Source organism: Haliotis cracherodii, unplaced genomic scaffold (genome assembly GCF_022045235.1).
Source record: "Haliotis cracherodii isolate W230 unplaced genomic scaffold, xgHalCrac1.p SCAF_2, whole genome shotgun sequence".
In the NCBI taxonomy this organism is placed as follows: domain Eukaryota; kingdom Metazoa; phylum Mollusca; class Gastropoda; order Lepetellida; family Haliotidae; genus Haliotis; species Haliotis cracherodii.
Window position 1 is genome coordinate 81,465,850 of NW_027266275.1, and position 16,337 is coordinate 81,482,186.

The 16,337-nt window shown below is 40.0% G+C and overlaps 1 protein-coding gene across 47 annotated transcripts in view; it reads left to right on the plus strand.

Moving 5' to 3' along the window:
• The first annotated feature begins 3,051 nt into the window (after positions 1-3,051).
• LOC139468586 (ankyrin-2-like) overlaps positions 3,052-16,337 on the plus strand; it is a 211,406-nt gene continuing 198,120 nt past the window's right edge. For 46 of the 47 annotated variants that reach the window (XM_071250662.1, XM_071250670.1, XM_071250664.1 and 43 more), the window contains exons 1-2: positions 3,052-3,276; positions 11,841-11,867. In XM_071250662.1, the coding sequence (XP_071106763.1) occupies positions 3,226-3,276; positions 11,841-11,867 (78 nt within the window). In that variant the 5' untranslated portion in view covers positions 3,052-3,225. The remainder of the gene's footprint in view (positions 3,277-11,840; positions 11,868-16,337) is intronic. The other variant, XM_071250661.1, reaches the window with a different exon arrangement.

The following is a 16,337-nucleotide window of genomic DNA, read 5'->3' on the forward strand; positions in this document are numbered from 1 at the left end:
ACTGAAGCAGATACGAAAGATTATTGACTTGCTCGAGACTTGCACGAAGTGTAGAGTCCTTGAACGCGCAACCATTGCAATAGAAGAATTGCATACCGTGAAACCCCGCTTTGTTTGATCGTTAAAATTCGGAGAACCCCCGTAACGTAAAAAAAAATATATATAGAGAGAGAGAGAGTTTATTACTTTACGTGAGTGTGTGTAGCATGCTGATTTTACGAAACGAGCGTCAGCAATTTTCGTTTTTCACGCGGGAGATATGAAAGACATTAATGGATTATGATTATTATCCCTCATTAATAAATAGATGTAGATAAGTAGCGTCGTAGTGAGAAACTGTGGGGGGATGATAATAACGACATGACGTCACCTTCTACTGTGACGTCAAAACATATCTCAGTGCTGTCTGTATTTAATATTGTACGAGGGCTGTCCAAAGCCTCCTAACAAACCAAACCGATATTTGTGAAAGTGTTTTTAATTTTATTTTTCAACATAATCTCCCAGCTTTTCAATACACTTCTCATATCGATAGTGAAGCTTTTCAATTCCAGTTAGGAAGATGTATTCTGAAGCCACCCTGAAAAACTCTTTCACGGCAGCTTTGAGTTCATCGTTGTCGTCATAGCGGTTTCCTCGAAGGTGTTCTTTCAGTTTAGGAAACAGGTGGAGATAAATCACTTGGTGCCAGGTCTGGCGAATATGGAGGGTGAGGAAGGTCTTCGAACCCACATTGTCGCACAGCAGCCTTTGCAAGTCGATAGATGTGAGAAGAGGCATTGTCATGAAGTAGTAGAACTCCGTCAGTCAGTTTTCCTCGCCGCTTTTATTTGATAGGATCTCTCGGGCGATGAAGCAAATCACTATAGTAGGCGCGGGTAATCGTCTTTTGACTTTCTTAGTAATGAGCAAGGATCACACCCTATGCATCTTCGAATACAGTGGTCATAACCTTCTTCTCTGATCTTGAAGACTTGAATTTATTTCATGCAGTTTGGTGCCGGAGAAGTGAAATGGTGCCATTCCATGGATTGACGTTTTGACTCGGCATCATAGTGGTAGACCCGTGTCTCATCATCCGTTACTAATCTCTTTTTGAATTTGCCGAAATCCTCCTCAATTAGCTTTGATATTTTTCTGGCAATGTCAGTTTTTCCCCCCCTTAAGATAAGAATTTAGAAACTTTGGCACACAACGAGTAGATATCTTATTCATCTGTAAATGTTCATGAATAATAGTTGCAATGATTCCCTGGCTTAGACCTGTGTCTTCCTCAAGTTCAGCAATGGTAATATGTCTATTTGACAGTATAAGTTTTTTCTATCTCCTTGATTCTATCTTCATCAGTGGAAGTTGATGGACGTCCAGACCAGGGGTCATCATCAAGGCTTGTTCTTCCAGCCTTAAACATAGCTGCCCAAAGTTTAACAGTGGAATAGCTATAAACTAGGGCGCTTATCCTCATGCGCTTGTGACATGCGGTCCTGAATTTCTTGGGGAGTACTTTTCTCTTCAGTCAAAAACTTGATGACTGCTCAATACTCATTCTCTTCCATTTCAGTGTCCCGTTGGACCCCTATCACGTTCAACTGGCTGTCACTAATATACAAACGCTCTCCACAGACCAAATACACTTGCAATGAACTACTCAAACAATGTACTACATTGACAAGTTCACTTTGTTATGACCCGTAGTTGAAAGTTAGTCAGACTTAGAACCTTTTTACCAGCCCTCGTATTAAACCACACACACACACACACACACACACACGCACACACAGAGACACACACGCACACTCTCTCTCTCTCTCTCTCTCTCTCTCTCTCTCTCTATATATATATATATATATAAAAACCGTATTCGACGTAATAAGCGCCCTGCTCTAATAAGCGCCCACGGAGATATTTGCTAATATATTGGCTAGTGAACAATCTCAATTAGCACCCCTTCCAATTGATTAATGTACACAAGACTTATTTATTCGTGTATAATACGCACTCGTATGTTATATGCACCCTTAATTATGGGCAATTAAATGCTGGAAAAATATATCTGTCGTATATAAACATTTCAGGCTGTCATCATAAACCACGAAATTTACGATCTTTCAACTCAAAATATTTTTCTAATAAGAGCCCCCTATTTCTAATTTTGAGAGCGCCCTAAGCGCTTATTACGTCGAATACGGTATATATAAAGCACAGTACAGCTCTAACTCTCAGGCACAACATTGCAACAAAAAATTAACAGTTTTAATTGGCTAACGCTTACAACTCGTACTACGTATGAGTCTCATTAGGCCATAACTGATTTGTTAAAAGCGCTAGCCAATTAAAACTGCGTCAAATTCTACTCCACTTATTTATTTTTTGGTATATGGTATCTTAGCCTCGTGCTTTTCATATGAACAATATGAACGCAAATAAATTACGCTCCGGGGCTTGTCGAGGTAGTTCTCTACTTTTATAGACGTGTAGCCATATCACATTTTACCGGGTACTTCTGACTGACAACATAGTTTAGCTTACTGAGTGATTATCCAATAAAGACAGAAGTTGTTACAAAACATATTCGCAATATCTCACATATTAGAATTGATCAATTGCAATTTCAATTTGTCAAAGTAAACGATCTTAAACATGTAAATGTAAGCAAAATAACATTGCATCTGGAAAGGAAAATTTAACTAAGTTATTACAGAACACATTAACCGGACTAGAGTGTGTATGGAATATTCCAGAAAATAAGCCCAGGATGTGTGAAAGAATGCACATGTAACCAGTCTCACACCACCCAAATGGAGCGATCTCAGCAAATGTGATCTTCATCGTGACCACGTTGTTTCGCGTGAATAAATTGTCAGTTTCCTGTCCTTCCATTTTGAATTGTTCAATTGAGTTGCCCCGCGCCCCCATACAAGTCCCGTTACGTTTGATGTCGGGAAGCGAGCACACATCAGTTCCTTTTGACAGGCTTTCACGACTGAGGGAATTCCCTTCGGCAGGTTCTCCCCCCTCGCTAGCCAATGGGATCGTCCGTACTATCTGCTCTACTACCGCCATTTACGTTACAGAGGCCTAGCTGCCGTGAGCTTAGCTGAAAGTCAGCACTGTCTGGGCCGCAAAAAGGACCTTTACTCTTACCGAAGCCTTGTGTGGATTTCGATTTCGATTAGGACAAAGTTTTGTCCGAGTTGATGACTGAATTGCACCGCCAAATCAGCAATGACGACTTTAGCGCCGGAGGTGGGAACTGATGGCACTCTCGAAGGGGAGGTAGGTGAATCGGAAACAATTTTGATTTTTTTCTCTCAAAATGTTGAGCTTGTTTAGAATTACAGCAAGCACGTTCATATGCACGTTTTTATTAAGAGGTGTGAAAATTGCAAACAACTTTTCACGATTGTCTTTCGCGGATATGTTTGTCAAGAGCCGGTTGAAAACATGGCGCCCGCACACCTTGAGGCCTGACAGTCACTGAAGCATGTCAGCGTATGCTTGTGTTCAGTTATGTCATGCAGGTGATCAGTCTGGGGGTAGTGCACAGTTCAGGTGTGGGTGTGTTGGCCCAATATACATGTCGTATACACTCTACAAGTAATAAATTGAACAGTTGACAATCGCATAGTCAGCCCTTTGAAGTTTGCCGACTGGAGCAAATGAAATTGACAACAAAGGGGTGTGCACTCGGACAGGTGCGCCAGGTGTTGATCGCCCGCTCAAAATACTGATTCAAAGTGCATCGCTATGCATGAACGAATAATAGCGTTTTCTTTCAAATATGACGTTTGTATATATGCGACTTTCATAAGATTATATTTATAAATATTAGAACAAAATGCAGTTAACTTTTGTGAATTATGATCTGAAATGAGTGGCCTTTAAACATGTGTTTTTGGTATCAGGTATCTGAAAAGGTTATCGATTTTTTTACACTAATTGTCATATATATTATCATGAATTATCTCTTATAGGGGATTACTCTAAGGTTTATTTATTTGTAGTAGGTTCATACAAAAACTGATTTCAAGATTAATACACATTTGGAGAAATATACTATGTGTTTGGTATTGACAGCTACATTGGATGACTCATAATGGTATTAAAAATATTAATTTGAAATAAAAACATGTCACAGAACTGAAATAGCCTCAATAATTTTTAAATAATTTCACATAAAAATAGCACCTGTTGCACCTCGGCTGCAGATGAGTTTGCAGTGCCTACATTCAGCATCTCCCTTTGCATGATGTGGTTAAACCACATTGCCTGGTATATCTATGCATTATTCACTGGTTGTATTGAATGTACACAGAATCAATTGTCCCTGGATGTATGTACTAAATGTACCGAGCATGAACAGATGTGACTTGATGGCCGTGTTGCCTAGCTAGTCATATAGGTCAGATGTCGTACATTTTGAAATCCACATGAAACCCACATGAAATGGCCAACACAGGATATGCTGACAGCTCAGGATGTCATCCTGTCTTTTGATGTTATCTGTTGATGAGGATGCATTATTTAGATGTATTTTACAAATACCAGACATTTTTAAAACTTGTCTCGGTCTAGGGAAATGAATTTTGGTCCCGGTTGCAAAAACAACAATGAATGGTAATTCACTACCAAATGAAAACCCTTATAGGGTACAGTAGGTTGTACCTATACGACAGTGAGGCACTCGTCAGTTACAGGTCAGTCTCTACAGTTGGCTATTTATGCCTCTACTGGAAGCTCTCACCGTGACACAATAAACTAACCATGGAGTGAAATGTGAAACTGACACACGTTAATCTTTCAGTTCAAAGTTTGACATGTGGGTCTAAAATTGACATTAGAGAAATATTTGCTTTATCAATCTGGACGTACATGAGTCATGTGAGAGTGACTCTGGAGCAGCATGATTCACAGGCTCTGCCTGCTACAGCTGATGGATGACTGGCCATTGATTACATCACATTGGAGCTGGCAAAATGCATTCAGAATTCATTGAAATATTTGTGGGATAATTATTCAATAGAAATTTTTTCACATGTTGATTCTTGGTTGTAATTTCTGTCATGTTATCATTCACAAATAGTTTGGAAAATATTCTTATGTCTCCATTTCAACCTTGTGACAATATGGGCAGTGATGATAGGTTATGTGTATATATTAATATTAATTGAAGTGAGTTGTTTGTTGAACGAATGTATCTAGAATTGTGCTGCTCACTATGTATGCTACACACAGGACATATTTCTGTAGTGTACATTATAAAAGTCCTTGTGGGGTGATGTACAAGCTACTGTTTCTAAATCATTCCTACTCATCCTCCTCAGTGCTTCTGCAAAACATCCTTAACCATTAAGAAAGTTGAGGCCAATCAGCTCTGAAACATAAATAGGCATACCTCTTTCTTATCAATGCTGAAATTAAATAATTGATAGTATCTGAAATTCTTTCTGTGCAATTATAATCTCTCAGAACAGACCTTAAACCTTCCCACATGTTACAAGGTAAAGTATGATCTAAATTATCCAGAAAATAACAGCTAATGATCTGCAATGAAAACACCCTAGACCAGCCTTGTTGCACAACGCCGAGGCCTGGCCTGACTCAAGATACCTGTTTCATGAGCTGGCCCTAAGCTGGTACAACAGATGGAGTGCTGTAGCTGGTATGGCAGCAATCTGTGTTTACAGGTCATCAGAACCGTGGCCAGATTATCCATATCTGATAGCCAGTGTAAACTTACAGCTTGAGTTGATGATCTCTTCATGGGAAGGCCATCCTTCCATCCACTCCCAAGGGTAAACTGTTTTGAACTATTTCCCTATCTTGTAGGTGCCATTAATGCCCCAATAAAAATCCAAGCATCCCCTCCCAGCTGTGTATCCCAAAGGTGACTTGCAGGATATGTTTTAGATCACCATCGCTATTGACATAAAAACACAGTTTGACATCCCACTCAGATGGATAAGGCTGTTTTCATCTCTTCCCCTCCCACTTTACAGCTTGTTCCCTGGGTGACAGAATTTCCCCTTTCTTATTTCATCGTTCAGACATTCAAATTTAAGGATTCCAGTCAAAGCTTTAGCTTGAAAGGTGTAAGAGTCTGCATCAAAATGTCCCTGAATGCAATAAACCAGAAGTTGTTATCCATGAACTTGCATGCTTTCTTACTTACAGCCAAAGAGACCTTTCTTAGCACTAACGGTACAACTTTCATATACAGTTAATACTGCTTCAAATAAGTTAAGGACCTACTCATTGTTTCATATTACTATAGTTAAAATGAATAATTGGGTGGTCCTTAACTTTTTCTGAGTAGTATATTTTTGGGTCCTTAGATACAATACAAACATTTTTGTTGCCAAAAGCCTGAAGATCCCGAGGGCCACTTATCTTCTGATAATCTCCTTCGATACATTTGTGTTGATTCTTTGGGAAACACAGTATTTATCACATTTGACAAGAATTTAAAGACATTTAGGAGAAATTATGGTGTTGTAATTCCGGATGATTCAATATTGATCCTTCCCATGACAACGTTGCGAGGGCTTCACATTATCATCTTGAGTCATACCCAGGACCATACAAATAAGACTATATCATGTGCTGCAGTTTGATCATCAAATTCTGCACCATGCATTAAAACATTAAGAGCCTTACCAAGCCTACATTAAGGGCCATGTTTGTTTCTGGCCCAATAGCTGGTGTTTCCTCTCGTGATTGACAGCAGCGATGTACAAGACTTGATGGGTGGGCACCAGAGGATTCTCCATTAACGTGTCAGGTTTATTGGATGAGAACTGGTCAATTTATTAATGTCCTGTTCACTTATGAAAGCTAGTGCTGTATTTATTGGGACCATTTGGGGCCAATTTAACTGTTCCTCTGACTTGTACTTGAGTCTTCTCCAGTGACAGTGATATAGACCTCCGTGGCTAAGTTCATCTACCTCATGATTCACTTTGAAGTAGTCTTTGCATTTGTTTGTGTTAATTGTTAAATATTACTTCATTTGTCCTAAAAAGTGTCCACTAGGGGCTGTAACCGGTGGGTAAATTTCAGTGTTTTGTTTCGGTATTGCATTGATATAAACACTTCCTGTACTAAACTGTCACCAGCCGGATTAGACTCGGCCACTTGTCCGAGGTGGCTGAAACATGTGAAACTCGTGTTTTTACCCAGAATGTAGTACTTTACATAAACCGCTAGTCCAGAAATAGCTGTGTACTAGTTAGATATGTCCAATGTATTTACACATGAGCAGCTGTAAATATATCCCATGAGAGCACTTATAGAAAATGGAATATTAAAAGTAAACAACACGTTTTCATGTTTATCAGTTTATAAGAAGTCATGAAACTGACATTTGAAATTGATAGACTTGAAATTTGCTGTTTAGCCCCAGTAAGTGATGCATTCCTAGTGTACCTGTAGATTCAGGCCGTCGCTCACTGAATCCAGATGATCATCTAGCCTTTAGAGCTGTCATTGGTGTAGTGGGTAGGAGAACCTAATAGTACCTAGCTGAGACTATAAATACCTGTTTTAAAATATAGGCTGAGGTCGTTGTATTTCTTAGCTCCACCCACTGCTGGTGATGTTAACTTAGATGGCTTCAGGGACTTGCTGTCCTTGCAAAGATTAATCCTAACTGATATCCCCAGACTTGCAAGCTGGCAAGTGTACCTGCGCTGACTGTGGACAAAGTGGATTAGTGTAATAGGATTAGGATGAAATGTACATGATGGATGGTTGAATTGCAGGTTAGAATGAGTCATGATGACCCGTCTCACTTGTCCTTGAAACCCTCTACCTGTGAGTGCCTTTGTATGATTTAAGTATGATAAACTGCATAATGATAAATATGATATTGACAATTATTATATTATACATTTATATACCGCAGGTATTCAGGTACAAGTATCTGCTGTTTTATTTGTTCCCGAACCAGTGGATCTGTTTGCATACCAGTAATCATTCTCAACTCCCTAAGGAGTATACAATCCAAGCGGCCTAGGGGTGTCAGAGGGTGTGTTTTTACACCCACCTGACGTATCGGGTTCCCATTCCCTGCTGGGTGAACAGAGACACATTTGAACTGAGTCACTTACCCAGGGTGACACCACGCGTTTTGTCACATGTGTTTCGGGTGTATGTACGTATTCGTGTTTCCACCATCTGGTCATCTACCATCGGACAAGTGGGTTCTCTTGAGTGCACAGGGTGTATGTACTGTACGCTGGGGTTTGTGACAACACTGTAAAGACCTGTTAGCATGGTTGGCCCCAAGGCTGAATAAAAACCCGGGCACTTGCGGGATACAATCTCAGCACCTAGCACTTGCTCGCCTACCTACTCCGCCTTCTCCTCTAATGTTAAAAATAATGATAATTATTTAACAATAACAGTTTTTTTAAATAATAAAAAAGCTTGGAGCAAATCAATTGATTATTATGATAATGGAAAAAGTTTAAGACTATGCTGAATTTGCAGTACCTAATGGTTGCACAGCTATGTCATGTGACATAATGAATAAATGTCAGTAAGAACTTAAAAGTATAACAAAGAAAACAAACTGTTCACGTGTAAAAACAGTTTTACAATAGCAAACAAGCATTTTCCTGTGTTTACGCCTTTGACAACACAATTGGTTTGGTTGGCAAATATACATGGAGTCCTTTTTGAATATGCTTTCAGGTAAATTGGATGGTGTTCTAAAACTGTCAATAATTCACCATCACTCCTGCAATAGATTATGCAAATAATCCAACACACGGTATGAACATGTCATTAATGTATGGCAAAGACAGGTTATCTTTGTGCTACTTGCAGGGAAACCATTGATTGAAATGTGAATTATTGACGAGCATCACCCCACATTAAGTACATAACCTTTCCATGCCGGTTGAGAGTAAAACTCATCAAAGGGAAATATTCCCATGTGATAACACGAAATATTGGCCGACAGCCAGAAATGAAAAGAATCACAATGTATAGGGCTTTGTTTTAACACCTCCTGTTTTACAAGGTGCAATACTGGCCTTTTTGAGATTATGGTGAGAAGCAAGGTTTTAGTCACTCATTATGATAAGTGCTACTTGTGAGTGTTTGCTCTGTGCTCTGAGAGGGGATGAGAATGTAGGCTTTAGGAGTTGCCTGGGTGTCTTTCATAGGACAAACAGAAATATGCATTAATGCATTGGATCTAATAATCAATTTCAGATACAGTTATTAAGATCATGATGTGTTTTTCAGTTATTTATTTTTTGCTGATAATGTGAACAGTAAAAATTACCTGTTGATAGATAACGCCTTGTAATGTGAAAAGGTAGAAATTACCTGTTGATAGAAAGCACCTGATAATGTGAACAGTAAAAATTACCTGTTGATAGAGAACACCTGATAATGTGAACAGTTAAAATTACCTTTTGATGAGAAACACCTGATTATGTAAACAGGTAAAATTACCTGTTGATAGAGAACACCTGATAATGTGAACAGTTAAAATTACCTTTTGATAGAAAACACCTGATTATGTGAACAGATAAAATTACCTGTTGTTCGAAAGCACCTGATAATGTGAACAGGCAGAAATTACCTGTTGATAGAGAACACCTGATAATGTGAACAGTTAAAATTACCTTTTGATGAGAAACACCTGATTATGTAAACAGGTAAAATTACCTGTTGATAGAGAACACCTGATAATGTGAACAGTTAAAATTACCTTTTGATAGAAAACACCTGATTATGTGAACAGATAAAATTACCTGTTGTTCGAAAACACCTGATTATGTGAACAGGCAGAAATTACCTGTTGATAGAAAACACCTGGTGCTTTGTACAGATAAAATTACGTTTTGATAGAAAAGACCTGATAATGTGAACAGATAAAATTACCTGTTGGTAGAAAACACCTGATTATGTGAACAGGCCGAAATTACCTGTTGATAGAAAACACCTGGTAATGTGGACAGAGAAAATTACCTGTTGATAGAAAACACCTGATTATGTGAACAGATAAAATTACCTGTTGATAAAAAACACCTGATTATGTGAACAGGCCGAAATTACCTGTTGATAGAAAACACCTGGTAATGTGGACAGAGAAAATTACCTGTTGATAGAAAACACCTGATTATGTGAACAGATAAAATTACCTGTTGATAGAAAACACCTGATTATGTGAACAGATAAAATTACCTGTTGATAGAAAACACCTGATTATGTGAACAGATAAAATTACCTGTTGATAGAAAACACCTGATTATTTGAACAGGCCGAAATTACCTGTTGATAGAAAACACCTGGTGATTTGAACAGATAAAATTACGTTTTGATAGAGAACTCCTGATAATGTCAACAGTTAAAATTACCTTTTGATAGAAAACACCTGATTATGTGAACAGGCAGAAATTACCTGTTGTTCGAAAACGCCTGATTATGTGAACAGATAAAATTAACTGTTGATAGAAAACACCTGGTAATGTGGACAGATAAAATTACCTGTTGATAGAAAACACCTGATAATGTGAACAGGTGTAGAATCACCAAAGATATTGTGTTTCTCCACATTGTTTATTGTGTTTGAGAAAATACATCGCAAGATGGCTCACAGCAAGTCATGGGGAAGACCTGCACAGACAGAGCAAGATGCCTATGTAGAAACAGGCCTACATTTCACTGCCGCCATTAACTGAAACAGAAAGTAGCCGAGTCCACGAAATGTCATGACAACAGTAAATGTCGTAAGGAAGAGAATTTATGGGTGTCAACTTCTTTATCATGAGAAAAACGTTTCAGAGTATTTACCTACTCCTTCATCAGGTGAAGGAATGAGTATATACTCCAAAACGTTAATAAAGTCTTTCTCAATGATAGTATGAGCACAGTTGATATGATATTTCCCTGTTTGATGTTAGTGTGTAGATTTGATCTGGGTGAAATGTCACTGACCTATAGTAGATTAGTCTTGTTCATGTAGGGACAGCCTAGATACATGGAACATTAATGTTGGACATCCAGCTATATGTAAGGGAGGTAACTGCAGAGGGCAGTTATATACCTACCTCATGATGTACCTGACAGTGTCACCTACTTTGTTAGCTGTGGTCAGCGGTAATGGTTGCTTTGGTCATTGATCAAGTGTGGGAGGTCAGCTGACAGTAAACCGCGCCAGATAATCACAGTGATTTGTTGCCTTGTCAATGTACTGGTTACAATATCAGTCTATACTAGAGGAAGCTTGTGTTCTAGACTGCTGGTAAATAATGCAAGATTCAGCTCTTGTACAGTGTGTGACATGGCACACCGAGGCCAGTCTGCAGCAATGTGTGTCAGTCTGTGATAGATAAATTTGTACCAAATCAAATTGTCTCTGACACCTTTTCTTGTTTATCAGACCGACCACGTTGCTCGTAATATTAATTCCTGGATTGTCTGATCCAGACTTGATTATTTACAGGATTAGAGTTTTGTGTTTGTTTTTCAAACATCGTAGTTTATCTTTGAAAATGCATTTTCCATATACCCCGACCTGAGGAATCCTTGAATGCAACATGAAAACCTTCAGCTAAATCCTTGCATGTAAACAATGTATGCATTACAGCCAGTCATCTATTATAAATCTTATGCAGGAAAGCTAGTATTTCCTACTTTGCATATACATATGTGTGTAATTTAACCGTGATGATATAGGATATGGACAATATAGTCTCTTGTCTATGCACTATTCTACATGCTATGTGTTAACATTTTTTATACCATGTCTACACAGCAAGTGTTGTGGTGGTGAATGTTGTTTTGTCAGTTGTTGATGTCACATGTTGTTCTTGTCTTCGCAGAAAAAAAGAGTTTCCTTTGATTTTGGGGTAAGCTGAGTTGAAGTGAAGAGTGATCTCCCTTTATTTGCAAAGTTTTGTTAATTACCGTGAAGCTGCAACTGCCTTAATATAAATGTTATTAACTTTAATTTAATTTTGCAATAAATTTGAAAACAAACTAAAATGACGTATACCTAATGATGAACGACTCTGCCTTCAGAGCTTTTATGAACATGCTATAGAGCAGTTAGTTTACTTGTATTTATATTAAGGCAGTGTAGTTAACAGTTTTTTACCTTTAAGTTGCCTTGCCTTTGTTAGACAGGAATGGTTAATTGATTTTTTACTTATTATAAAATTCAACGGTTTGTCGTTTCCCATTATGCCAGATATCAGACAACAACATTACCTTAATGAAACAAACTGTCCTCATTCAACCAGTTGATCGACAGGTGGTGGGGTAATTAGCATGAAATATGCACGCCGTGTGTCTTGGCCCTGGACGTGTTGGATGTTAACAGTGATCACAAATTTCTGTGATTGTTTGGCAACAGGTTGTGTAAAAACACTTGTGCGTAAAAAAATGGGAGGAGCCAGCTGGGTGTGGCAGGAGAGGCAAGCGGGTGAAGACAATTCAGGCCTAGGATGGATGTGGGCGAGAGTGGTAGTGGAGCCAAGCAGAGGGCGTGTCAGGGGGTAGTGGAGCCAGACAGAGGGGCGTGTCAGGGGGTAGTGGAGCCAGGCAGAAGAGCGTTTCAGGGGTAGTGGAGCCAGGCGGAGGGGCGTGTCAGGGGGTAGTGGAGCCAGGCAGAGGAGCGTTTCAGGGGTAGTGGAGCCAGGTGTTGGGGCGTGTCAGGGGGTAGTGGAGCCAGGCGGAGGATCGTGTCGGGGTAGTGGAGCCAGGCAGAGGATCGTGTCAGGGGTAGTGGAGCCAGGCGTTGGGGCGTGTCAGGGGGTAGTGGAGCCAGGCAGAGGAGCGTTTCAGGGGTAGTGGAGCCAGGCGGAGGGGTGTGTCAGGGGGAAATGGAGCCAGGCAGAGGATCGTGTCAGGGGGTAGTGGAGCCAGGCGTTGGGGCATGTGAGGGGTAGTGGAGCCAGGCGGATGTGCATGTCAGGTGTAGTGGAGCCAGGCGTAGGGGCATGTCAGGGGTAGTGGAGCCAGGCAGAAGGGCGTGTCAGGGTAGTGGAGCCAGGCGGAGGGGCGTGTCGGGGTAGTGGAGCCATGCAGAGGAGTGTGTCGGGATAGTGGAGCCAGGCAGAGGAGTGTGTCAGGGGGTAGTGGAGCCAGGCGTCGGGGCGTGTCAGGGGGTAGTGGAGCCAGGCGTCGGAGCGTGTCAGGGGGTAGTGGAGCCAGGCGTCGGGGCGTGTCAGGGGGTAGTGGAGCCAGGCGTCGGAGCGTGTCAGGGGGTAGTGGAGCCAGGCGTCGGGGCGTGTCAGGGGGTAGTGGAGCCAGGCGGAAGGGCGTTTCAGGGAAAGTGGAGCCAGGCGGAGGGGCGTGTCGGGATAGTGGAGCCAGGCAGAGGAGTGTGTCAGGGGGTAGTGGAGCCAGGCAGAGGAGCTTGTCAGGACGTGGAGAAGAGACAGGAGCCAGGGTGTATGGGGCCAAGAAGCACAGTAGATGATCAAGGGTTAAAGCAGTGAGAGCAGGCAACACTGCAGTACAAATGGGGCTGAAAGTTTAGCACTTAGATGGGTTAATGTAGTAATCTTGGGTATTTTAGAATGGTCATTCAAAGTAGAACTTTTATGGGGTATTTCTGCCAACATGACTGCTGAGGAATTCCCATTGCTTCCTCATGTCTACATCTCATTGGTAAATCTAGGATTTGACCTCGATAACAGTTCTAATATTTTCGCTTGTCAGATGTTTTTAGCTAAATCATTTCAATGTTTGTGTGGTTTATATAGTCAGCCTTGTTGTGTTACAGCATGAATAGTGCATGTTTGCATTTAGTTGGTAATCGCTGAAGTAGAGGGTCAGCTGTCTGATCATTGGGTCATGGTGACCTGACCAAACTGCTGATGTGCCTCGCAGCCTCCCTCCCATCTCATATTGATTAACACTGAAATATGGTGACATTTTACAGGGAAAACTCCTCCAAATGTATCTGCTCTGACATTTGCTTTCGTTAATTATGTATGAAAAGGTAATGTTGGAATGGTCTTTTCAATGCCTGTGGATTAAATGTCACAATTGTCATGAAAAGCAGCACCACTTTCATATTACACTTGGCTACATTGGTATATTACATCGCCATGGCAACTGTTCAGATTGTAATTAAATGTACAAAATGTCCTTTGCATATTCATGTTTGTAGATAAAAGAAATAACGAAGAGTTTCAGATTGAGGCTTTACATGTATGTCTATGCACTAATCTACTGATTTTAGTTAATTTACACCGGTTCCCATAGCAACACGAAGAATTACCAACTTGGCATGAAAATACTGATGTGAAAGCCTACATGGGAAATATTGCTGATCAGTAGTTGATCATAATAATTCCTAAATATTGCTGACATTGCAGGTGAAAATGACCTATCACTGATGTTGCATATAATAAAAATATACAACTCAAAAGAAGTTAAAGAATACCAGATTCTTTCATGTTGCTGTAGTTTGTCTAACTAGGGTTAACTATGGTAACATTACAGCATCACTTGTTCTGTAACTACTTTTAAGTAGTACATTGCTAAAATATTGCAGACATTGTCAGTGATCAGGATTGTATTTGAACTTACGACTACTCATAAAAAGTGTTGACAGAAGGTGCATTGTGGGAAGTTTCAATTTGAAGGTGTGCCTCGCACTGCCTTCAGGTAATACATAAATCACACTTACCATGTCTAAGTCCAACAATGTCCATTGTTTGCAACCAAATCACAACCAGTTGGTATGTTACGCTAGTGAATAGTCTCATCTGTGGTAGACTTTGTATTCTATATTTCACTGTGGTATATATAAGGTGGACTGTATATTCTATATTTCACTGTGGTATATATAAGGTGGACTGTATATAATTATTCTCTATTTCACAGTGGTATATATAAGGTGGACTGTATATTCTATATTTCACTGTGGTATATATAAGGTGGACTGTATATAATTATTCTCTATTTCACAGTGGTATATATAAGGTGGACTGTATATTCTATATTTCACTGTGGTATATATAAGGTGGACTGTATATAATTATTCTCTATTTCACAGTGGTATATATAAGGTGGACTGTATATTCTATATTTCACTGTGGTATATATAAGGTGGACTGTATATAATTATTCTCTATTTCACAGTGGTATATATAAGGTGGACTGTATATTCTATATTTCACTGTGGTATATATAAGGTGGACTGTATATTCTCTATTTCACAGTGGTATATATAAGGTGGACTGTATATTCTATATTTCACTGTGGTATAAATACAGTGGACAACCCACATGAAGAAGAGCTGTTTATACAGTCACAAGAAAGCTTATTGCATGAGGCAATATTTCAGCTCCGGATGTATTATAGCTCTGAGTGTGTCTAACATTTCCAAATGTTTTTGAGGCTGCACATTGCAATGTAGTGATGTGTGCACTGAAATAGACACACTACTTGAAAGGAATAGAAAAAGCAAACTACGAGCATGACATTTTAAGTTGAATGATATTTTTTTACTTGTGAATAGCCTGTAGTATGTGCTGCCTTACTTTGCATAAATATTTATGGGATCTTTCTATGGGCTAGGTTCAAGGCTGTTGAATACAAAGCAGATTTAATGCTTTCACACACCTTATCTTTGAGATGTAATTAATGGTGGAGGCTTGACTACTTCAGGGTGCTAGGAGACATTAGAACAGACAACGTTTCATTAGCTACGTGAGCATCTTTTTAAAGATTAAAAAATGACTTACTTCTTTCTATGTTTACATCTTAACAGGGAACGTTTGCGGTTGCTGATAATAAGCCTGTAAAGAATGTTTTATAAAATTATACAGAAATACCCCAAAGGTAAACAATAGAGGTGCTCAAGTCCTGGTTGGGGACTAAAGTTTGGCTACAAGTGCTGGTGACACTGGTTGCCTTGACACAAGTCCCTGACCACAGGGATCTATTCATGTGGGAAATGTTTGCAGAACAAGTACCTCCATCACCTGGCCCAGGTACACTGGTAAGGTGAAGGTTGTTGCAACAGCTGGCTGCTGGGGAGATAGGCTGGAGTTTTTCCACACACATTTTTCTTGCGTGTAGTGACATTCTGTTACTGATGCTGCACTTGTCCTCATCTTGTCAGGTAGTGGCTAGGAATATACAGCATCCTGTTTTGACACTGCACAAGATTCTTATGAAACTTCCTGTTTTTTTTATTAAAATGGTCAGAAAATGTTTTGGCTCCACTCCCTCTTGCCACCCCCCCACCCCCCTTCCCTACCTGTCTCCACTCCCTCCTGGCTCTACTCCCTCCTGCCACACCCCCTAACCTACCTGGCTCCACTCCCTCCTGCCACACCCCCTACCCTACCTGGCTCCAC